This window comes from Mesoplodon mirus, assembly GCF_964341445.2.
Source record: "Mesoplodon mirus genome assembly, chromosome: 11".
Classification (NCBI taxonomy): Eukaryota; Metazoa; Chordata; class Mammalia; order Artiodactyla; family Ziphiidae; genus Mesoplodon; species Mesoplodon mirus.
Window position 1 is genome coordinate 13716259 of NC_138987.1, and position 24669 is coordinate 13740927.

A 24669-nucleotide genomic window follows, 5' to 3' on the forward strand; every position below is an offset into this window, starting at 1 on the left:
TCTTTAACTTCACTTGTGTTTAGTATTTTCGAACTTCATGGGTTTGGCTCTTCTTTTAGTGGAATCTGATAAAAATTCTAAGTTTAGTAATAAGTAAATGACTGTCTTTTTAATATAAGTACTGAATCTTAGAATTAAGACGCGGGGTCTTTTTAAAATATGAATTGTTAGAAGAGATGTAAACATTTTCCGTTGTCATCACAGGCATTCCCTTTGAAGCATCTCAAACTGAACATAATCCAAAACCAAACTCCTTTTTCCTCTTACAGTCGCCAGCCTGCCCTTTGTAAATCTTGGAGTTAACCTTGAATTCTTTACTTCCCTCACCCTGCAAATGCATGAGAAACCCTATGGGTTCTACTGCTGAACACATCAGCATCCAGCCACTATTCACCCTCTTGTTACCGCCCTGTCCCAAGCCACACGCTCCCTCACTGGGATTATGGTGATAACCTTCTAACTGGTCTCTCCCAGGCTATAGCTCTTCTCCTTCACGGAGTCTGTTAGCTTTAGCAGCCACCGTGCTCCTTCAGAATAATGGAAGGCACATCGTGGCACTCCTCTGCTCAGAACCTTCAGATGGCTTCCTGGGCTCTCAGAGAAAAGGCTGAAGTCTAGAGATGACAGCAGATGCCCATCTGACCTGCCTCCACAGCCCACCTCTCTAACCCCATCGTTCGCAACACTCCCTTTCTCTCTCTTTTCCTTCCATCCAGCCGCACTGGCTTCTTGGCTATTTCTTAAACAAACACACTGACCAAGATGACCTGAAAGTTCTCCTCAGCTTGGCTAAAGTTTAGACAGTGTTCTTCCTGCCTCTAGGACTTTGACTTGCCTTTCCTAGTATTATTCACATTGCAAAGCATCCAAATGAAAATGTGAACCCTCCATGACCGTTTTGTAACAACAAAGAAGAAAATTAGTGTTTACAAGACTCAACACAGAGGTTGAGAACATAGATTCTAGAATCAGGAAGACTTGGGTACAAAAAGGAGCGTTACACTTATTGGCTATTGACTCGAGTTACTGAGAAATTTGGAACCACAGCATTCTCATTTATAAGGTGGAAAGGTAAAATTAATGAATATTTGAAAGAATATTAGGAGAATTAATAATATAATTATTAGGAATGAATAATAATCAATAATACGTGTAATTCACGTAGCATATACCTACCATGGAGTAAGCACTCTATGAAGTTTCTCTATTACTTCTGGTGTTATTGCCGTTATTAGTTTCAGAATCACAATCAACATATAACACTTCAATAAAATATAACTTTTGCTAGAGATAAAAGCTATTATTTATAGTATCATGGGTTTTATTATAATTTAATATTCAACTTTAGAAAAATACTAAGGCTTGTTAATTATCACATGCTCTAATCTGTTTTTCTCCTTAAAAACCATTTTGTTTCATTTTCTGATAGACTGTAATCTTGTTAAAGACAGAGATTGAGTCTCCTTCATTCGATTCAGCATCCTTATCGCCTACTGTGTGTCAGCCATCATTCTAGGCTCAGAGAAATCAATAATAAACTAAAAAGAAAAAGTCCTTACCTTCATGATGCTTTATTCTTAAGGATAAAAACTGGCAATAGGACTTCGTTGGTGGTGCAGTGGTTGAGAGTCCGCCTGCTGATGCAGGGCACACGGGTTCATGCCCCGGTCCGGGAGGATCCCACATGCCGCGGAGCGGCTGGGCCCGTGAGCCATGGCCGCTGAGCCTGCGCGTCCGGAGCCTGTGCTCTGCAACGGGAGAGGCAGCAACAGTGAGAGGCCTGCGTACCGCAAAAAAAAAAAAAAAAAAAACTGGCAATAAACAAACATACAATATGTATATTATATAGTTAGTGGGATATCACCAGTACCTTGAATAGGAACTGGTTCAGAATAGGCACTCAATTAATATGAATTAAATTTAATTTGACTATGTTAAATTATTTTATCATTACATAGATTATATGCATAGGTGTGCTAGAGTGAGTTCTTTCCAGCTCAGGAGAGCCAGTTGTGTGCATTCCTTCCTAATTCTGTGTTCAGTGACTTCAATTGGGTAGCTTTAAATCAACAATGGTGAGAGTTTTTACACTACAGAAATCACCAGTGCTACAGACGGAAGCTGTTTTTCCTGAGAATCAGTTGTCAAACATTTATCAGCACACCACTGGATAAAGGCTGACAAAGTGTGGAATCTGAATTTTATGGACTTCTGAAAATAAGTAACCCTTAATACATCACATTAGGGCTTCCCTGGTGGCGCAGTGGTTGAGAGTCCGCCTGCCGATGCAGGGGACACAGGTTCGTGCCCCAGTCTGGGAAGATCCCACATGCCGCGGAGCGGCTGGGCCCGTGAGCCACGGCCGCTGAGCCTGCGCATCCGGAGCCTGTGCTCCGCAGCGGGAGAGGCCACAGCAGTGAGAGGCCCGCGTACCGCAAAAAAACAAAACAAAACAAACAAACAAAAATCACATTAATACATTAACATATATTAATATAATAGCACGTTAATACGTTAATGTTTCAGAGAGTCAAATTTACAAATTATATAACACAATGCTAGTCTGAAGATGATTCAAAAATATATACTTAGTTAAATGGAGCTATTTTCTCCCAATAATGAGTAACCATCTCTTGATTATTCAGGCCCATGTAAGAAGCAATAATGTGGATAACCCATAAAGTCAACCAACTAACAAATGTTCTCTCTATAATTTTAAATATTGCTTTTTGATAAAACAATTTGCATTTTGAATAAGAATTTATTTAGTATGATGAAAGCAATTTTATATCCTTTAAACATAACCCACTGGCTATGGAGGGAAAAAAGAAGCTTCTGGATGTCAGAAGGGAGCAAATTTGAAATTATTTCCCTGTGGAATGCAGAGCTATAGTGCCCTGGGCTAGAAATGTCCTGGGGCTGCATGCCTGGGGAGTATAAATTATTAAATCATAATTTTAAAAAGAAAACTAAAAAGGAATCTTTTAAAAGTTCTCCTACAACTTATGACTTGGTATTTAATTTTTAATGGTATAATGTATCAACTTTATTTCATTCTTATTGTATTATATATATATATATTCCTATTGGATATAGATTTGTTTTTGAATCAAAAATATAAGAAAGGAAAACATTTCTGCATCCTTAGTTACCAGATCTCATAGGAAAGGAGCAAGTGAGTCTGAGAATTATCATTCTGTTCTCAAAAACAACTTCAAACTGTATTTCTAGCCTATGCTCCAGCAGAAATAAACAGATTTTATTATACTAAGTTGCTGTTTAATATCAGGCAAAGTAAATATCAGGTTAAGTCCTAAGAGTATGGTCACATTATTTCTATTATATTGATCAACAAGTAGTGGTAACCTGTCAGATAATTTCCAGTAATAATAAATGAGTATCATTTATTGAAAACCACCTCTATCCCAGACACAACTCTCAGCACTTCATATATTATCTCTAATGCCCATAACAACTCTGTCAGGAAGGTGTTATTACAAATGAGGACCTTTATGCACAGAGAGACTAAGTATTTCCTCCTAGGCCAAATGACTAGCAAAAGGCAAAGCCAGGAGCCTAAAAATGTCCTCTGGCTCCAAAGCCCATGTAAGTTTATTGAACTCCTTGGCAATTACCTACTCTTCTTGATAATCACCCTTAATTTGTTCTATGGCAGTTTTTCCCTGGAGGAAAGAACATAAATATCAACTTGGCAACAGGGACAATTATCTTCACAAACACTACCATCCAAAGCCAACCCAAAGCAGATTGAATTGGAACCAGAAGTTCTCCCAGCCTACTGTGGATGATCTGTTCTGGTTAGCTTGCAAATGGTACAAATTGTCCTGAGTTTATGCCAGGAGCAAAGTAGAAGTTGTGGCTTTTATTTTTTCAGGCAGTTTAAACTCCAATTTGTGACAAAATAATTGTAAGTAGAAAGAAACTGATTTCCATGTCAAATGGCAGCCTCTGGTAAAAGGAGCCAAAATTCATTTTCAAAGGAAATGCTGTCTACAGAAAACAAATGTTTTAAAGATAGCATAGATTATGTCCTAAGATTAGAAGTGAAAACAAGCTATTTGGATCCCTCAAGTAAATCTAAGAGGATTTAGGTAAAAATGTATAATAGTCCTATTGTAAGATAAGAAGTTATTTACATCAAAGGAATAAAGGCTTTTAAATAAGAGAAATAAAACACAGCCCCTTAAGTGATAAACGCAAGAGGACTAGTGCCTAATTTTTATAAATGTGCCCTCGTTTATTTGGAAAGTATATTTAGGGGGTTCTTGTGACTTTAGGAGTGGAACACGCTTGCCTGTCCCTCTTCCAGCCTTCCTTCCTTTACCCAAATATTGGCAAGCATAGCAGTAAAGAGAGGTTTATCAAACTTTTCATTCAGTGGTACATTTCTAAATATTCTATGACTCATGTATACATTCAACAAGCAGTTTTTGTAGAGTTTAAGTTTTGCCTGTGCCATTGTGTTTGATTCATTTGAAATTTACTTCTTGTGTGATATTAGGGATCCATTGTCTTTTTTCTTTAGGGATACTCAATTTCCCAAAACATTTATTTAATAACCTCTGCTTTCTCTACTGATCTACAATACCATTTCTGCCATATGTCAGATTTACATAGATAGGTAGGTTGGTTTTCTAGGCTCTCTGTTCTCTTCGATTTTGCCTCATATAACATAATAATGTCAATACTATGCTGTAGCAGATATAAAATATAGTTTTATAATATTAGATAGCTTTAGAGCAAATCGTGATATATGACAGGCAAAGCTCCACACTTTATTCTTCTCTGTTGGTAATATCTTGGTTATTCTTAAGGCTTCAGAATTTCATATTAGTTTCAGAATAAGCTTGTCAAGTTTCATGAAAAAAGCCTGTTAGGATTTTGATTGACATGATATCATGACTAGGTCAATTTGCAGACAATGGACTTTTTTTAACATATTGTGTTTGTCTATCCATGATTATGGTATAGCATTTCATTTATTTTTTTTAGGTGTTGTTAGTAACTTTCATTAAAGTTTTATAGATTTATGCACAAAAATCTTGCCCATTCATGAGTCAGATACTTAAAATAAATTTCTTTCTCTTTACATACACACACACACACACACACACACACACACACACACACCCTATTGATCATGTTTCTCTGGAGAACCCTAATAAAAATTTTGGTACTGAGAATGGCTCTATGGGAACATAACCTAAGGATAAGTTTTCTGAATTGGTTCTAGGGTTTCTGCCCTAATCTAATTAGTTTTAAAAGCACTAATTACTCTATTTCTAGCAGTAGAGCATTGATAATTAATGGTGTGATGTGGCAATAGAAATATGCAAAAATATCACCATTGGCTACTCATAATCAAACACTTCTATGGGGCAAGGATCTAGGTGACCATGTATATGATACTTTTGAGCATTTTTGTCAAACTAACAAATATAATGAGATGGGCTGGTTGCTCCTAATGTCACTGAACAAAATGAAAAAAGAAAAAAGAAATGAACTCAGGAAATTGAATATTTAAAAACAAACAAACAAAAAGGAACAAAGAGTACCACTCACCATCCAGTTATACTAAGGGTTAAATCTCAACCCACTGCAATCACCCACCGACAGAGCATGCCCTGAGAGGAATTCAGCATGGAAAAAACAGGATGAGACATTCTGAGCTTTGGAATAAACAGACCCCTAGATAGTTAGATATATATCTCAGGAAGAACTTCAATAATCCCAGATTCTTGCATCTTCCCATACATAGAAAAGCAGTAAAATCATTTGTTCTTTGTGATTAGCAGAAGATATATATATATATATATATATATATATATATATATACTGGCTTCTCCCCTACTTCTTCAGAGCTGGTTACTCAGAGGTACTGAGAAGCTATCTCCCAGGTGGTAGTCCTCAGTAAGACCCTGAATAAAACTTAAACTCACAACAGTCATGTGCATTTTTCTTTACATTGACAAATTCCTAGCTCATACATCACATAGAAAGTGAAACCTGAAAGTTTCTATGTCTGCCCCGAAAAAAGGCTCTTTATTTGTCATAGGCACAGGGTTGAGAATGCTGGAAAACAAACCTAAAATCTCATCCTGGAGTGACTGAATTACAATGCAAATTGAATTCACAGGCTCACAGGGTATTTACTGTTACAATTATGGCATTGATTGCGAAGGCACATAATCCTGAAAGTTGAAATAGGAACATATAGGAAGACTTTGATGAAACTGGGAACCATGAGGAAGTATGGTACACTCCAAAGTAACTGCTTGAGTCTTCTAATTTATACAGATAAAAGTCCAAAGAATATGTGTGGGAATGAATTTTAAAGATGTGGAATAATCATGGAAGGAACATAGAATTGGATCGAGCCAAATTTGTTGATATGGGCCCACTAAGCAGAGATTCTGCACTTAGGTGCAGCTTGGGAAATTAGAAAGTGTTCTAATTGGTTGGTTGGTTGGTTGGTTTAAATATGGGCTAAAAGGTAGTCCAGAGTGAGCAGATCCAGAGTGAGTCCAGACCTGCCTTGATTTATTGTAGAGGAAGGGATTTAAATGTTTAGAGAAATTGGAGTGTTAGAGTATATTTGTCACTTAAAATCTACTCACCCACCCTGGAAGGGTCCCAGAGCCACCTTTGTGTCCTCCCAAAATTCATATGTTTTTGAAGGCCTAACCCCCAATGCCTCAGAATGTGACCTTATTTGGATATAAGGTCTATACAGAGGTAATCCAGTTAAAATGAGGTCATTTGGATGGGCCCTAATCCAACATGACTGTGTCCTTATAAAAGAATAAATATGAACACAGAAACACACATTAAGGGAAGATGATACAAAGAGACACAAGGAGAAAACAGTGATCTATAAGCCAAGAAGACAGTCCTGCAATAGATCCTTCAGAAAAAACCAACCCACTGACACCTTGATTTCAGACTTCTAGCCTCCAGATTTGTAAGACAATAAATTTCTGTTGAGTCACTCAGTTTGTGGTACTTTATTATAGCAGCCCTAGCTAACTAATATACTAAACACCCAATAAATGCTATTTTTATTATTATTTTTTTACTGTTGTATATTGAAAAGAGTAGAATCATTGAACACCAGTGAAATTCATTGGAAGCTTTTGTATGTGCCAGATAAGCAACTGCCCAACAGTGGCACTGTGGAATTTAAGCTTAAATGCACTACTTGTATGTTTAGGAGTCAGTAAGCATTGCATCTTGCTGGCTTCCAAAGGTTTGGTTGTCCACTTATCTTTGTCATCCCCTATCTTTTCTCATTTTGGGGTTTGTTATCTTCTTCCTTCCTGGTTACTGGTTTACCCCCATTTAAACCAAGTGCCCTTTCTCTAAATCACAAACATTAAAACAAGGTTGATTAATGCCACTGTCTGACCTGGTCCTTTAGACAAAGTTTATCATAATAAAAATGTACATTTATTCAGGAATTATACATGTACACATTCAGAAGAATCACATTCAAGCCTTCCTTTATATTTTCCTCTTCACTGATTCTTCAACATTTGGCATGCAACGCAGATACACACTGAGAATCTGTACTTCAAGAAAGAGATCTTGAATTTCCTTCTTTGAACCCCTCCTTCTTCATCACTAGTTGAAAAGTTTCAGAAGGACACAGATCTGTCTGTTAAATGGAATTATAGGCTGTTTCCTATCACCTTCCATCTACACATCTTTTCAGCTCAGCTCTTTTCTTACACCCCTCTCAAACTATCTTACCAAGATATTTTGCTGGCACAGTTTTCATTTCTATCTGCTCTATCTGTAAAAAAAACAAAGTGACTATAACCTCAAGTTTTTGCAAGGGTGGAGACAGCACCATTAGAAGCCAGAAACTAGGGTTTATTATTCCACAAGCTGGAATCACACCATATAAAATGTTGTAAAATAAAATATTTCTAAGAACCCTGATTGCCTCCCTTCCTCAATAAATATTGAACAAGAAGCTACCAATAACCAAAACATGCATGCAAATATAAATACAGGGTGTTCTAAAGTCTTGGTGAAGTTCTGAGCCTTCACAAACTCAGAAGTGTAAGTGTTACAAACTTAGAAAAACATCATTTGAAAGGTTAATTACTTATATTGCTCTCATACTTTTTTTTTTTAATTGGGGTATAGTTGTTATATTTGTAAGCATTTATACTTCTGGAGTTTACTGAAGCCTTAAAAGCTCACTCTAGACTTTGTGGATACCATGTTATTAATTCACTTTTTTTTTTTCCTTTTACAAGTTCTTTTCTCCAATATGATCATATAATTTTTGTTTTCATTGCAGGAAAATGTTTATTTTTCAGCTTTGAATTTAACACATTTCAGCAGATAGATTTTGTAGTTGTCAATTAAAAGACATTGTTCAGCAACTGTCCTGAATAATAAACCAATCTTTGTCTCTTTCTACAACACATTTAAGTGTATTTCTATTAGAATTCCTCTCATACTCACCACCAAACTGTAATCCTGGGACTTCATTGAATTTGTTTACATTTTATCTGTAACTATCATGGACTCCCAGCTTAAAATCTAGGTAAAGAAAGAAAATGTGAGGTTTCTTCCTTAAAGAATATTGCAAAATAGCAATCAAAGGCACAGTTTTACTCCTCAATCTGTGCAATCTTAGTTTACAATTAAAGAATGATTTTAATTGTCAAACTTTTAAATTTTATTAAATGTTTGTGGCAATGCATTGAATGAATTCCAGACCTATATAAATACACAGGCAGCTGTTTGTAATTTGCATTTTTATTAGTTTTGAAAGAGCACAATGTACTTCCTGCATCTTATTTTCAGAATTTGCAATTATCATCTATGGCTATCCAGTATACAGTATGGACTGCTTGAGTATCATTCTTTGAATTTTCATTTTGATTGTAAACCAGATGATCTCTGGAACTTTTCTCTTTTTTCAACCTCCAGGTTTACTTCCTCCCATTTCTTCTTGGCTCTAATAATAAAAAAGAAAAAATATTTCAATTATTTTCTTTTTCAGCGTTTTTCAGGGTACCAAAAATTCGCATTTCTTTTGCTAATCACTTACCATAAATCTAAAGACAAAACAAAAACTAAGCTTATTGTTCTAATTCATACATTATCAGAATGCCATTCAAACTAATTCCACTTCTCTTTGAAGCTCGCTGTGATTTGAATTTAGACGTAGGGATGGAGAGGAATGGAAATAATACTACAGTATATAGAAGGCTGCACCATGGGGCACCCAGAATGAACAGAATGAATGTTCCCTCCTCTGGAGAAAGGCACCTCCAGTCACACCAGCTGTATGCCTATCAGAAAGGACAAGTGGCCTCAAGGAAAGGCTGACAACGATGTCTCTAACTGCCTTCAGCTCCTTTCCTCGACGCAGACACATTTTCCTCTCCTATTGCATTAGCCTCATAGCAGCCAACATTGTCCCAAAGACTCCTCTCACCCAGTTACACTTCTGAGGCCTTGGCTGCAGATATTCCTTAGAGGAGCAGGCTAGTGACTCTCTCCGGCAGTCCAGCTGTCCCCTGGGAGACACTGAAATCTCTCCTTTGTGCCCTAGCAGGAAGGGCAGGGGAGGAAACACAAGCTACTCTTTCTCTCCCTATTCTGGTGATGACAACAACAACTGGAAAGGATAAGAGTTTAGGGGTTACACATTTCCCAGCAAAAGCTCAGGTAAATAAGAAAACTAACTTTATTTTGTTATAATTCTATTTAATTTCTTGATTCTAAATTCCCATTCTGCCTGATGTAGAAAATTTGCATATAAACTTAGTCCCATTCAGTGCTTTCTTAGCTACTTCACATGTATATGTCAATCACATTCAGATTTGAAATTCTGAGGGTTTTTCTCCCTCCCCTACCTTCCTGCTGCTTATCCTAATTTCTAGGGTTGGGACTGGGGAGGACGGTTGCTGCTGTGTGACAGGTAGGAAAAGAATGTCCTCTCAACAATCTTGGGTTTCAGCAAGGTCTGGGTCCTGTGCTGGTGAACAGTGGCCCAGATAACATAGTCTAAGGTTTCTCAGGCTTTAATGTGTATCCTAATCACCTGGGGATCTTGTTAAAATGAAGATAATGATTCAGTAGGTCTGAGATGGAGATTCCACACTCCTAACAAGCTCCCAGGTGATATCACTGCTGGTGACCCTCAGACCATACTTCACGTAACAGGGGTTTGATCAGTGGATGATGGCTTGGTTTCTAATCTACTTGCTGGCACAGCAAACGGTTGAGGTTCCAGCTGAGTCCTCCCCGGAATAGCACCCAACCACAGAGGTATCTTTTTGATGCTATCCCTTTAGGCCTAGCCAGAAGACTTTGTGTAGACCTGCTGGTCCTCTCTCCCAGGAACTCACTCTCACGTGAAACTCACAGGGTTATGTGATGCCCTCCCAAGCAACCCTGGAGCTTGGCAATCTCAAGAGGCTCTGTCTCCAGCCCTCTTGCGTTAGACGTGCCTCGTCCTCCCCACAACCCCACCACCAGATGGCGCTGAGAAACTCTCTCCAAAGCGTCCCCCCTAGATTGCATCTGGGAAGTACAATGCAGAGCCTCTATACTCAGATTCTTAAAAGTTCCAGAGGAATTCTATCATAGACCTTTATATCCCTGGGCCCTCACATAGCTGGAGGTGGCAGGAGGAGGGGAGGAGGGAACTAGTGCTGTGTAAGTGGCTTCACAGTTTCTGCTCTCTTGCTGTCTCACCATACCCTCCTCCTTACTCTTCAGATTGAAAGAAAAGAGCAGTTTCGTTGGCTCAAATCCCCTGTCACATCCCTTTTCCTGTGGCATACGTGGATGGTACATGCTTCCTACTCTGAAGTGACCCCTCCTTTCTCCAAATCCTTTGGTGATTCATGTTTCACTGTGTGGGATGGTGGGGGGGGGGAAGGCTGCTGCAATACAAGAGTAGTCACCGGGACAGAGGCAGGGGGGTGAGAAGCACATCCTTTAATACTCCAAATAACATCCCACCCACAAGGAAACCATGGGAGAAAAAGATGGGACTTGACAATTGGTAGTTGTATCTAGGATTTTAATTGCCTTTTCACCTCCTTCCCCCCAAAATTAAGTGCAACCCACATGAAGTGAAGAGGAAATATAATCAATTAAATGGTGCCACAGCAGAGTTTTCTTGCAGTACAATATGATTTGGGAAGAGATGGGAAAAAAGAAAACAACTGACTCCAGTATAAATATATATACAGGTCTGCATACTGCATCACAGTTATAGTCAAGAGTTTATAGGGAAATACTGCTTTAGAAGATCTCAGCTGTATATTTTGGAAAGTGTACAGTTTCTAGTCTGGATGTGTTCTGATTCATTCTGGGAACCTCTCATATAAGAGTTTATGGATTTCAGATGATTCTGAAAGTTCTAGGCTACTGATTTAGGTAGGAACTCCCTATCTAGGTCTTTTTCTGAAAGGTTTAGTTTTCCAAGAAATAACTGAAACCATTTTATCCTGTGTGGTTTTCCAAACCCACTGAGCCAGCCCCAGAATAACCTGAGAGAAGACAACAAGCTTTTTAGTAGAAGAATCAGATCCCAAACCTGAGGCCGGATCTGCTACAAACCTTTACACTGAGGAGGTTCCTGGAATCCCTACACCCTCCCAGAGCACAGAGCACAAGGGGGAGACCATAGTCACTTTGAACCTCCCAGCCTGGAAACTACGTCTTAGATGCCCTGTCAGCCAGCACCAGCCAATATGTGTCCATGGTGGATATAGTAGGGCTTTAATATTTTGTGTCAAAATATGGACTTATATATTGCTTTGTAGTTCAACAAAGAATGCATCTTATATTACATAACTGCTGAAACTGCTATGCTTCTAAGGAGAGAAATATATCCAAAGATTTCTGATAAAATTAAAATAGCCAAAGGAAAACACAATAAAAAAGTAAAATTAAATTGCTAGTAGAGAAGATATCTACTAAACTCCAAGTAATTATGTTCAGGTATATGGTGAAAACTTTCTAATTTTCTAATATATGTTCCTTGAGCTTAAAAACTTGTCATTTATTTTCAGAATTGTATGATACATTAAAATCACTAGTAAATATTTACCTGAATATATCTTTTCAGTTTTTGAATATGTTTTTGAAAAAGGAATTCTTTTTTGCCAGGCTGAACCATTATATGATGTTGACATATATTTATCTGAGAGAAAAAGGAAACAGGAATTAAATATTTTATAATGTTAAAATCATATTCCAGGAGCATTTCAAAGTTATAAATATCTCAGAGGTGAAGCAATTCTCTAATAATTCATTTTACCATTTCAAGGCTAAGGCATCAGGGATACAAGTAGCTTATTAAAACCATTTAAGTTATCAATGAACACGATTATACATCTCTTAATTGACTGTTTAGCTCCTCAAATAAGGCTTGCTCCCACGAGGCTAAGCTAGAGAAGAGTATGATATGTGTATGTAATCAAAATGTTTCATTGCCTGGCTTTACCATGATTTTACATAAAATTCTGTTAACATTTGCAGAGCTAAAGAAAGGAAGGAAGGAAGGAAGGTAGGTAGGTAGGTAGGTGAGGCCACCTTAACACAAATCTAGACTGTGGCATCAAACTGTTCTGGTAGTTACTGTATTCTTCACAGCTAACCACTCACAGTAAAATAATAATAAAATTAATAATAAAATAATAGTAGTTAATAAAATTAAAAGTCTGTTTCACTGAAGAATATCCTTATTTTTATATATAAATCAATACATCATTCCATTCTAAAACAAATAGAAGAAAATAATTTAAAAGCTAACTTCTATTTAAATTGTAAAAGGAGGACCTAAGAGAGACATAGTTTTCACTTATGTTTCAGAAAGTACACAACATTCAGAACTCTACTAACTAGACTGTGCACACAGGAAAACACAAACATGAAATTACAGGGAATTGAGTGACCTTCTGTTAAGTTGAGAAGACAAACCCTACTTTAAAAGAGCCAAATTCATCGGAGAGAGGGGAAAAAAAAAAGAGAGATTTGGTTCCCTCCTCCCTTGCGTCCTTGTACTTCCTGAGAAATACTATGACTTTGCCTATTACATGATGAAATGATTTAGAAGCAATCTGGGCATGGGGTGGGAGAAATGAGATGTTGTCAAAAATATTGCAGTTAACCCGCAAACTAACCCTTTCAGAAAGTAATCATGAAGGCCTAAAGAAAAACCACAGCACTAGACAGAAAGTGATAATTGAACAATGCAGTCAGTGGAACAAGAAAATGTCAACCATTCAAAAACAATCCTCAAGAGTGAAATAAAGTTATCCAGGGGGAACAAAGTGCAGTGCTCTGAGACAAAATTCTAGAGAGGGTCATGTCAAGCCAGCTGCACCCAACATGTTTTCTCCAATACCCTTTAAATCACGTGCACTCCTGCACATGGACAAAAATCCTCTTACTAGTTTTCTAAGATGTTATGGTGGTGATGGCCTGGAAAAAGAAGGGGGTGGATAACAATTAAGATTAGTTGGACCATCAGGAAATTCCATGGGAATGCAAACCACAGACACAAGTAAAGAGCCTATATAAGTGTAGAACTCCACCTGAACAGAGGTTGAATTTGGGTTCCTTGTTAACATCAACTTTATTGTAGGACCCGTTTGTGGGCCTGCTGCGGGGAGGTGCATTCATTGAGACAGTTCTGACAGCATCTCTCTGACCATGGATATAGGAGGCATTCTCAGAATTTCTGTTTTTATTATTGCGATGGTAACTCATTTTATTTTTGGGATTTGGAGCCTGTACTGCTATAAAAGAAAGGGAGAAGAGAGTGAGGGATAAAACAAGCTGGTTTCACACCTGTAAATAACATATTGCACTTTAAATGTTTGATAGCACAATGGGAGATAATGTAAGCTAAAAGAACTAAGTTTATAGGAATTGGGCTGACATCTAAAATAACATGTTGCATGACAATGACTTGTTTTTCTGCTAGAAAATATTATTTAATCTCTTTGCAAATTACAATTTAGGAATATCAAATACATAGACACTTTACCTCTCTGCATTCCTGGGCCAGGAAAGTTCTTTGGTTCATCATAAATCCATTTTCTTTTTTCCAGGCCTTTAAAATGAGGCTTCCTCACTGGCTGGACATCATTTACTTAAAGAAGATACAAAGTTTTACAGTTATTCTTTTTGTTTTTTTGTTTTTTTTTTTTAGATGTTGGGGGTAGGAGTTTATTAATTTATTTATTTATTTTTGCTGTGTTGGGTCTTCGTTTCTGTGCGAGGGCTTCCCCTAGTTGTGGCAAGCGGTGACCACTCTGCATCGCGGTGCGCGGGCCTCTCACTATCGCGGCCTCTCTTGTTGCAGAGCACAGGCTCCAGACGCGCAGGCTCAGTAGTTGTGGCTCACGGGCCTAGTTGCTCCGCGGCATATGGGATCTTCCCAGACCAGGGCTCGAACCCGTGTTCCCTGCATTGGCAGGCAGATTCTCAACCACTGCGCCACCAGGGAAGCCCAGTTTTACAGTTTTTAAAGAGACACTTTCATCTGAAAATTACTGTAGGTGATAATTAAATATCTGTGCATTCATATGTCAAGCAAGAGAAAAAAATAAATGTACCACCCCAATACTTTACTTTCTAGAACAAAGGGTGATTTAATTTTAAGTACCAAAAAATCTATCTTGGAAATTGATTGATGAGAAAACTTTCAATAAGTAACATTCCTTTGGAGAAAAATGCTTTTCTCCAAAGGAATGTGTGGATCTTTTTAGGTTTAAAAGAGCATAAAATTACAATCCAAATATAATTATATATCTCATTATAATGTTATTTTTAAGTAGTTTTAGAATTGTTATTTTGAACATAAATCTTTCTGTACTTTTTAAGCCAAAACTACTACTTCTTAAGAAGTTGGATTAGTGTAAAATACTTTAATGACTATTACCTTACTGTTTTAAGATCTTAAGAAGTTGGGGGGTATAGATAGTTTGGTGAAACAAGCCTCAATAATCAGAATTTGTAAGTGCTAATATCACTAAGTTATTCACTTCTTGCTTGCATGTTTTTACATGGAAAATTTTATGTGCATGCTCAATTTTCCAGGAATTTCTAAGGTACATTTATCCAGAGTATCTTAAAATGACTTAGTAAACAGGAGCATTCTTTATTATTTCTCTGTGTGGAAATCCTAAACATTCACAAGTAACTACTACACAGAGAAAATGAACATCAAATTCACTATGTAGATTATATTAGCTCTCTAAAGTGGGCTGATAAATCTCTCTTTGCCCTAGCTCTCATCTTCAGCTTCAGCAGTAAACCTTCAGTGAAGCTCTGATTCACCACCTCCTCTCCAAACATCATGCTCCACACTTACTCTGATGCTCCCACTCCTAGAACTTGGAAACCATATTTTTCACACGTGTCACTAAACTAAGCTGCTCTGAGGTAAACCATCACGGTTCCCTTTGTTTCCCAGCTGGGGCTGAAGAATATTACAGGGGTTCAATAAATGAAATAAGGAAAAGGAAGGAAGGAGGGAGGGAAACAGGAAGATTCATGAGTCTTAATTATATCAAGAGAAGAAGCTCCAAGTACTAAATAGCAAGGAGAAGCCAAATCAAGAAAAATAATCTGAAACGTAATAAAAATTTGTCAATGTATCTCAGCACGGGTTAAATTTAAAATGTACTAATGAATCTTCAGAGAACATAGTATATTATTAACTTTAATATCTAAATTAAACTAGTGGGAAAGTGTATAATTTACTAGGACCTACATCACAATTCATTGTCAATTAGAAGAATATTGTGTCTTTAATTCTTAATCCTGAATAGTTTTCAAACCATCCTTTTTTCTTTCTTTTTTAAAATTCTACTTCAAATAAGCAAAGTAAATCCACGATAAGGCAAATATATCTAAGGTCAAAAAGTGATAGAGCTGATGTCTCACTTGAAGAGGGGTCCTCTCTGCACTTCATACTGATATTCTCAGTAGCATTTAATACATGCATTGTAGGTACTAGTTGGGTAGTTAGGGAACGCTTTGGATGAGGACTGTCCTTGTTATCTTTTAAAGCAAATTAAGAAAATAGAATGTCACTATTAGTAAAAAGAAGTGTTTCCGTTGGTATTTCACTTTGCAAGCATTATATGATGGGCATACCTATTTAAAAAATATATATGTATATTAATTTTTAGAACCCACCACTGAAATTCCCTAATTACCACATTGAGTCCCCCGAATTTGTCACTAACAAAACATTAAAAATTCAGAAATAACAGCCATTATCTTCAATATGTAAATTATATATTTGTGGCAATATTTTTAATACCTCTGTGTAAAAAAATAAAATACAAAAAAATAAAAGGTTATCAATTTTACATCAAGTGTGCCAATTTAAACCAAGGATGAAGAAATATCTGTAACAGTCTTCACTTGTTCTAAGCTTTGGAGCAGGACCATCCAATAGAGTTTTCTACAATGATGGAAACATTCTAAATCTGTGCTGCCTGAAATGATAGCCACTGGTTACATGTGGATATCGAGCACTTGCAGTATGGCTAGTGCAACTGATGAGCTGAATTTTAAAATTTTATTTAATTTTAATTAACTTAAACAGCCACACGTGAATGGTGGCTATGGTTATTAGTGTAGTTAGAGGTGTGTATTTTTTGATGGATTGAGCAAAAGAGAGGAAACAAGATTTACATATAATTTTCCATAAGGAGAATTTGATCACAAGTGTCTTCCTGTTCTTGAGAATATTTATTTAATGGTGAGAAAAACAGTAGATGTAATTGGTTAATACTTAGATGGAGAACATGTGAAGTTCTCTAATTACAGGACAGCTGTACTGCCTGTGACAGAGAGCTGCCCAGCAGAGGTCCCAGCTGGGGGATTCTAAGCACGATAAAGGCAGCATAAAACTATAGAGGATGTGTTTTATTATCATATCTCTGGATTATTCACAGACTATAATTAGTAATAATCATAAAGTGGAGAAGTCAGTGTGAGAACTAATACTCTTCTCAGTATGTATATCTTCACAAAGCTTTCTAAGAAAATTCAATCACACTGAATATTGGAAGATGAAAAAAAAATACTAAAGAGGACTGGGTAGTACCATTTAAGAGGACCAATAACTTTAGAGCTAGCAAGACTCCTAGAAATTATGTAGTCCAACAGGCTAATTTTTCAGATAAGGAAACTGAAGCTAAAAAAAGATGAAGCCCCATAGGCAAATAATTAGGGATAGAGCCAGGACTGGAAACTTAGGGCTTCTGACTCCTATCTAGTGTATTTTGTGTATATTTTTATTTATTACCTTGCGTCTACAACAATCATGCTTTATATTTAACTTGTCTATACAAATTACAAATGGATCAAAATACAGACTGGCTCATTACCTTTAGCATTTGAACATTTCGACATCGTGATTTTTTTCTCTTCAGTTAAAGCTTTATTTTCATCTACTCCAAGAAATATGGTCCTCTGTGGAATGTAGCAGTCACCTCCTATGACAATAACTTACTGTCAGTGGCAACGATGGCAGAAAATTGTACAAAACTATCTTTTAATACAGGAAAATCCTCCCCTAAAATACCCCTTTTGCACAGTTTTATGTAAATACTTCTCAGTGATACCATCACCATCTCTATACATATCATATATGTTTTGATTAATACAAGTGTATATATATATATATATATATATGAAAATACAGTATGTACACTTACAGATAATTAGAAGAAAATTCACACAGTCAACACAATTTTCCATATAACAATCTTTACCACACTTTAGAGATACTCAGAGTAAATATAATTTATCTTCCACATAATATCTTAAGACATATGATAGCAGTTTTTATGTTCCTTAAAGATCTTCTATATTCCAGGATAAATATCCATAGTTGCTTTAAATATTACTTAAATACTTAATTTCAGATCCTTCGCCATACAAGTTACCCTTTCTTAACATAAAATATTTGTTTCAAGTAACCTTGTTTAAAAATGATGCCCAAATGTGGACTACACTGTGAAGAAATCAGTGGAACTAGTATAATAATAGATGACATTTATGGAGCATCATTCTATAAGTCATACACTCTACTGAGTATTTTAAAATGACTTATCACATTTAATTATTTTCCTATACTATTCGTAATAATTCAGTGTAAGTTTACCTTAGCTATTCGGTAGCTGACACATGTTACTGAATTATATTGAAACCTTGTGGCCAACAAAAACATTTATTTTTATCCTCACAATATATATCATGTCAGGTCTTTCCCAACTTGAAGAAAACCTACTGGTAATGTCTTGGACTTAAATGCAAGAGATTATGTTTATCACAGTTTGAGTTTACCTTGTTAAATCTGGCTCATGGTTCCAGCATATTAGCTTCCAGTCATCTGTAAATTTTATAAACGCGTCTCTATACATCTAGTCATTCAATTGTTTAAACGTAAAATCATTTATTCTACAAATATTTACGGAGTGCTCGTCATGTGCCAGACATTCTACTAGAGATTCGTCTAGAGCAATTGATTATACACAATTCCTGACCTCAAGGAGTTTATCCAAAGCCAATGAATAAAATGCTAAAAAGATGTTGATGAAACAAGTCAGTTATGAGAGAGAAAATTCAGACTCATTTATTATATAGTGACATACTCAGAATCAATCAGTAATAAACTAACTCACCTCCATTTTCAACAGCAGCAATGTCAGTCCTTGGTTTCCTATCCAGTGATGCTTTTATCTTACCTTGCCTTTCAAATAGCCTGAATTTTGTTGGAACTTTCAGACTGCCCCCTAGGAAAAAAAAAAAAATCACTCCAGGAACCATTAGGCGTTTACCTAAGTTTATGATAGAATTTATGATGACAGTAAAAAGCCTAAAAGTTAACGGAAATATTGTTTGCACAGTGATTTGATGAACAATAAATTTATAATTATACAAATTTTAAGCCAATTTATAATTAGGAGGAAAGCAGAAGGCAAGTTTATTTTCCTATGTGGATAATGCATCAAGTGGCATTTAAAAATTTAAGCAATCTAACTCTATAGTGTATGTATATTTAGTTTATTTGATGTGCTTTTCATATAATGAATTTTGTAATATTTGTTTTGTTTTCATCTACTAACCATGAACAAAGTAAAAAGTATTAGGGTCAACTACTGATTAAAAAATGCTAATTATACTGATAATTAATTCTCACCATTTTCTTATACATCTCTAGCTAATTTTCTCCAAAAATAATATATTAAAAGGAGAATAAAAGAGCTATGACAATCTGATACAACTCGTGATTCTGGACTGGATTCTAAACCAGGGAAAAAACTTCATTTTGTTATAAAGGACATTAATGGCACAATTGGTGAAATTTTTTTTTAAAAAAGTCTGTAAATAATATTGAATCAGTAGTAATCTCCTGATATTGATATTTATACTGCATTTGGGTGAGAGTTATGTAGGGGCATCATGCCTGCAACTAACTCTCAAACAAGTTGAAAAAAATAACAACAATGTGTGTGTTGAGAGAGAGAGGGAGAGAGAGTGAAAAATCAAATGTGTAAAATGATAACATTTGGGAAAATCTGGATAAAGGATATTCATTAGTTAACTGAAATTATTTTAAAATAAAAAGCTTTTTAAAACCATAATATAAAGCAAAAATGCATATAATTGTCTTTTTAATCTGCCATTTTTAATATTCATTGCTAATATGTTTGTTTTTGTTTTGTTATTGTTTTATTTTTTCTTGTCTCCATAATTCAAGAAATCTGTCCTTCACTAGATGGCCCCCATTTATCAGCTAGGTCTCTTCGATTGTTCTACCATCTAATGGCATGTTGCTGCCACCTACTGCCATATGTTTAAGTAGTTTGCCACACATATGTCCTTGCAAGACAGGCACTCTACTTTTTATCCTATACTCATATTGATCCTGGGAGACTTTGCAAAGTATCTCTTTTTTTTTTTTTTTTTTTAAAGAGGAGAAAAGAATTCAGATCTCTCCTACTCCTGCAAAACTTGTTTTTCAGCTCATCACAGGGGCAAGAAATCTACTTAAACTCATGGCATCCATGGATTTTTTTCTCTGAGTTCCTTTTTTTTTTTTTTGAATTTTATTTATTTTTTTATACAGCAGATACTTATTAGTCATCAATTTTTTACACATCAGTGTATACATGTCAAACCCAATCGCCCAATTCAGCACACCACCACACCCACCCACCCGCGGCTTCCCCCCCTTGGTGTCCATACGTTTGTTCTCTACATCTGTGTCTCAATTTCTGCCCTGCAAACCGGTTCATCTGTACCATTTTTCTAGGTTCCACATATATGCGTTAATATATGATTTTTGTTGTTCTCTTTCTACTTACTTCACACTGTATGACAGTCTCTAGATCCATCCACATCTCAACAAATGACCCAATATCGTTCCTTTTTATGGCTGAGTAATATTCCATTGTATATATGTACCACATCTTCTTTATCCATTCGTCTGTCGATGGGCATATAGGTTGCTTCCATGACCTGGCTATTGTAACGAGTGCAGCAATGAACAATGAGGTGCATGTGTCTCTTTGAATTATGGTTTTCTCTGGGTATATGCCCACTAGTGGGATTGCTGGGTCATATGGTAGTTCTATTTTCAGTTTTTTAAGGAACCTCCACACTGTTCTCCATAGTGGCTGTATCAATTTACATTCCCACCAACAGTGCAAGAGGGTTCCCTTTTCTCCACAACCGCTCTAGCATTTGTTGTTTGTAGATTTTCTGATGATGCCCATTCTAACTGGTGTGAGGTGATACCTCACTGTAGTTTTGATTTGCATTTCTCTAATAATTAGTGATGTTGAGCAGCTTTTCATGTGCTTCTTGGCCATCTGTGTGTCTTCTATGGAGAAATGTCTATTTAGGTCTTCTGCCCATTTTTGGATTGGGTTGTTTGTTTTTTTTAATATTGAGCTGCATGAGCTGTTTATATATTTTGGAGATTAATCCTTTGTTGATTCATTTGCAAATATTTTCTCCCATTCTGAGGGTTGTCTTTGCGTCTTGTTTATGGTTTCCTTTGCTGTGCAAAAACTTTGAAGTTTCATTAGGTCCCATTTGTTTATTTTTGTTTTTATTTCCATTACTCTAGGAGGTGGATCAAAAAAGATCTTGCAGTGATTTATGTCAAAGAGTATTCTTCCTATGTTTTCCTCTAAGAGTTTTATAGTGTCCGGTCCAACATTTAGGTCTCTAATCCATTTTGAGTTTATTTTTGTGTATGGTGTTAGGGAGTGTTCTAATTTCACTCTTTTACATGTAGCTGTCCAGTTTTCCCAGCATCATTTATTGAAGAGGCTGTCTTTTCTCCATTGTATATTCTTGCCTTCTTTGTCATAGATTAGTTGACCCTAGGTGCGTGGGTTTATCGCTGGGCTTTCTATCTTGTTCCATTGATTTATGTTTCCGTTTTTGTGCCAGTACCATACTGTCTTGATTACTGTAGCTTTGCAGTATAGTCTGAAGTCAGGGAGTCTGATTCCTCCAGCTCTGTTTTTTTCCCTCAAGACTGCTTTGGCTATTTGGGGTCTTTTGTGTCTCCATACAAATTTTAAGATTTTTTGTTCTAGTTCTATAAAAAATGTCATTGGTAATTTGATAGGGATTGCACTGCATCTGTAGATTGCTTTGGGTAGTAGAGTCATTTTCACAATATTGATTCTTCCAGTCCAAGAATATGGTATATCTCTCCATCTGTTTGTATCATCTTTAATTTCTTTCATCAGTGTCTTATAGTTTTCTGCATACAGATCATTTGTCTCCCTAGGTAGGTTTATTCCTAGGTATTTTATTCTTTTTGTTGCAATGGTAAATGGGACTGTTTCCTTAATTTCTCGTTCAGATTTTTCATCATTAGTGTATAGGAATGCAAGAGATTTCTGTGCATTAATTTTGTATCCTGCTACTTTACCAAACTCATTGATTAGCTCTAGTAGTTTTCTGGTGGCATCTTTAGGGTTCTATATGTATAGTATCATGTCATATGCAAACAGTGACAGTTTTACTTCTTCTTTTCCAATCCATATTCCTTTTATTTCTTTTTCTTCTCTGATTGCTGTGGCTAGGACTTCCAAAACTATGTTGAATAAGAGTGGTGAGAGTGGACATCCTTGTCTTCTTCCTGATCTTAGAGGAAATGCTTTCAGTTTTTCACCATTGAGAATGATGTTTGCTGTGGGTTTGTTGTATATGGCCTTTATTATTCTGAGGTAGGTTCCCTCTATGCCCACTTTCTGGAGAGTTGTTATCATAAATGGGTGTTGAATTTTGTCAAAAGCCTTTTCCGCATCTATTGAGATGATCATATCGTTTTTATTCTTCAATTTGTTAATATGGTATATCATATTGATTGATTTGTGTATCTTGAAGAATCCTTGCATCCCTGGGATAAATCCCACTTGATCATGGTGTATGATCCTTTTAATGTGTTGTTGGATTCTGTTTGCTAGTATTTTGTTGAGGACTTTTGCATCTATATTCATCAGTGATATTGGTCTGTAATTTTCTTTTTTTGTAGTATCTTTGTCTGGTTCTGGTGTCAGGGTGATGGTGGCCTCATAGAATGAGTTTGGGAGTGTTCCTTCCTCTGCAATTTTTGGGAAGAGTTTGAGAAGGATGGGTGTTAGCTCTTCTCTAAATGTTTGATAGAATTCACCTGTGAAGCCATCTGGTCCTGGACTTTTGTTTGTTGGAAGATTTTTCATCACAGTTTCAATTTCATTACTTGTGATTAGTCTGTTCATGTTTTCTGTTTCTTCCTGGTTCAGTCTTGGAAGGTTATAACTTTCTAAGAATTTGTCCATTTCTTCCAGGTTGTCCATTTTATTGGCATAGAGTTGCCTGTAGTAGTCTCTTGGGATGCTTTGTATTTCTGCGGTGTCTGCTGTAAACTTCTCCTTTTTCATTTCTAATTTTATTGATTTGAGTCCTCTCCCTCTTTTTCTTGATGAGTCTGGCTAATGGTTTGTAAATTTTGTTTATCTTCTCAAAGAACCAGCTTTTAGTTTTATTCATCTTTGCTATTGTTTTCTTTGTTTCTATTTCATTTATTTCTGCTCTGGTCTTTATGATTTCTTTCCTTCTACTAACTTTGGGTTTTGTTTGTTCTTCTTTCTCTAGTTCCTTTAGGTGTAAGTTTAGATTGTTTATTTGAGATTTTTCTTGTTCCTTGAGGTAGGATTGTATTGCTATAAACTTAGAACTGCTTTTGCTGCATCCCATAGGTTTTGGATAGTCCTGTTTTCATTGTCATTTGTCTCTAGGTATTTTTTGATTTCCACTTTGATTTCTTCAGTGATCTCTTGGTTATTTACTAACATATTGTTTGGCCTCCATGTGTTTGTGTTTTTTACATTTTTTCCCTGTAATTCATTTCTAATCTCATAGTGTTGTGGTCAGATAAGACGCTTGATATGATTTCAATTTTCTTAAATTTACTGAGACTTGATTTGTGACCCAAGATGTGATCCATCCTGGAGAATGTTCTGTGTGCACTTGAGAAGAAAGTGTAATCTGCTGTTTTTGGATGGAATGTCCTATAAATATCATTAAATCTATCTGGTCTATTGTGTTATTTAAAGCTTGTGTTTCCTTATTTATTTTCATTTTGGATGATCTGTCCATTGGTGTAAGTGAGGTGTTAAAGTCCCCCACTATTATTATGTTACTGTCGATTTCCTCTTTTATAGCTGTTAGCAGTTGCCGTATGTATTGAGGTGCCCTATGTTGGGTGCATATATATTTCTAATTGTTATATCTTCTTCTTGGATTGATCCCTTGATCATTATGTAGTGTCCTTCCTTGTCTCTTGTAACATTCTTTATTTTAAAGTCTATTTTATCTGATATGAGTATTGCTACTCCAGCTTTCTTTTGGTTTCCATTTGCATGGCATATCTTTTTCCATCCCCTCACTTTCAGTCTGTATGTGTCCCTAGGTCTGAAGTAGGTCTCTTTTAGACAGCATATATATGGGTCTTGTTTTTGTATCCATTCAGCGAGCCTGTGTCTTTTGATTGGAGCATTTAATCCATTCACGTTTAAGGTAATTATCAATATGTATGTTCCTATGACCATTTTCTTAATTTTGTGGGGGTTTGTTTTTGTAGGTCCTTTTCTTCTCTTGTGTTTCTCACTTAGAGAAGTTCCTTTAGCATTTGTTGTAGAGCTGGTTTGGTGGTGCTGAATTCTCTTAGCTTTTGCTTGTCTATAAAGCTTTTGATTTCTCCATGGAATCTGAATGAGATCCTTGCCGGGTAGAATAATCTTGGTTGTAGGTTCTTCCCTTTCATCACTTTAAGTATATCAAGCCACTCCCTTCTGGCTTGTAGCGTTTCTGCTGAGAAATCAGCTGTTAACCTTATGGGCGTTCCCTTGTATGTTATTTGTCATTTTTCCCTTGGCGCTTTCAATAATTTTTCTTTGTCTTTAATTTTTGTCTGTTTGATTACTATGTGTCTTGGCATGTTTCTCCTTGGGTTTATCCTGTATGGGACTCTCTGCACTTCCTGGACTTGGGTGGCTATTTACTTTCCCATGTTAGGGAAGTTTTCGATTATAATTTCTTCAAATATTTTCTCTGGTTCTTTCTCTCTCT

General features: G+C 36.2%; 1 protein-coding gene across 1 annotated transcript in view; it reads right to left on the reverse strand.

Moving 5' to 3' along the window:
• Positions 1–8947: 8947 nt before the first annotated feature.
• Positions 8948–24669, reverse strand: part of LOC309812119 (uncharacterized protein C12orf50 homolog) — a 32370-nt gene continuing 16648 nt past the window's right edge. The window contains exons 6-12 of the mRNA XM_082635622.1: positions 18714–18824; positions 17415–17522; positions 15958–16074; positions 14054–14158; positions 13599–13802; positions 12110–12202; positions 8948–8995 (exon numbers count right to left, since the gene is read on the reverse strand). Coding sequence (XP_082491748.1) covers positions 8970–8995; positions 12110–12202; positions 13599–13802; positions 14054–14158; positions 15958–16074; positions 17415–17522; positions 18714–18824 — 764 coding nt within the window. The 3' untranslated portion in view covers positions 8948–8969. The remainder of the gene's footprint in view (positions 8996–12109; positions 12203–13598; positions 13803–14053; positions 14159–15957; positions 16075–17414; positions 17523–18713; positions 18825–24669) is intronic.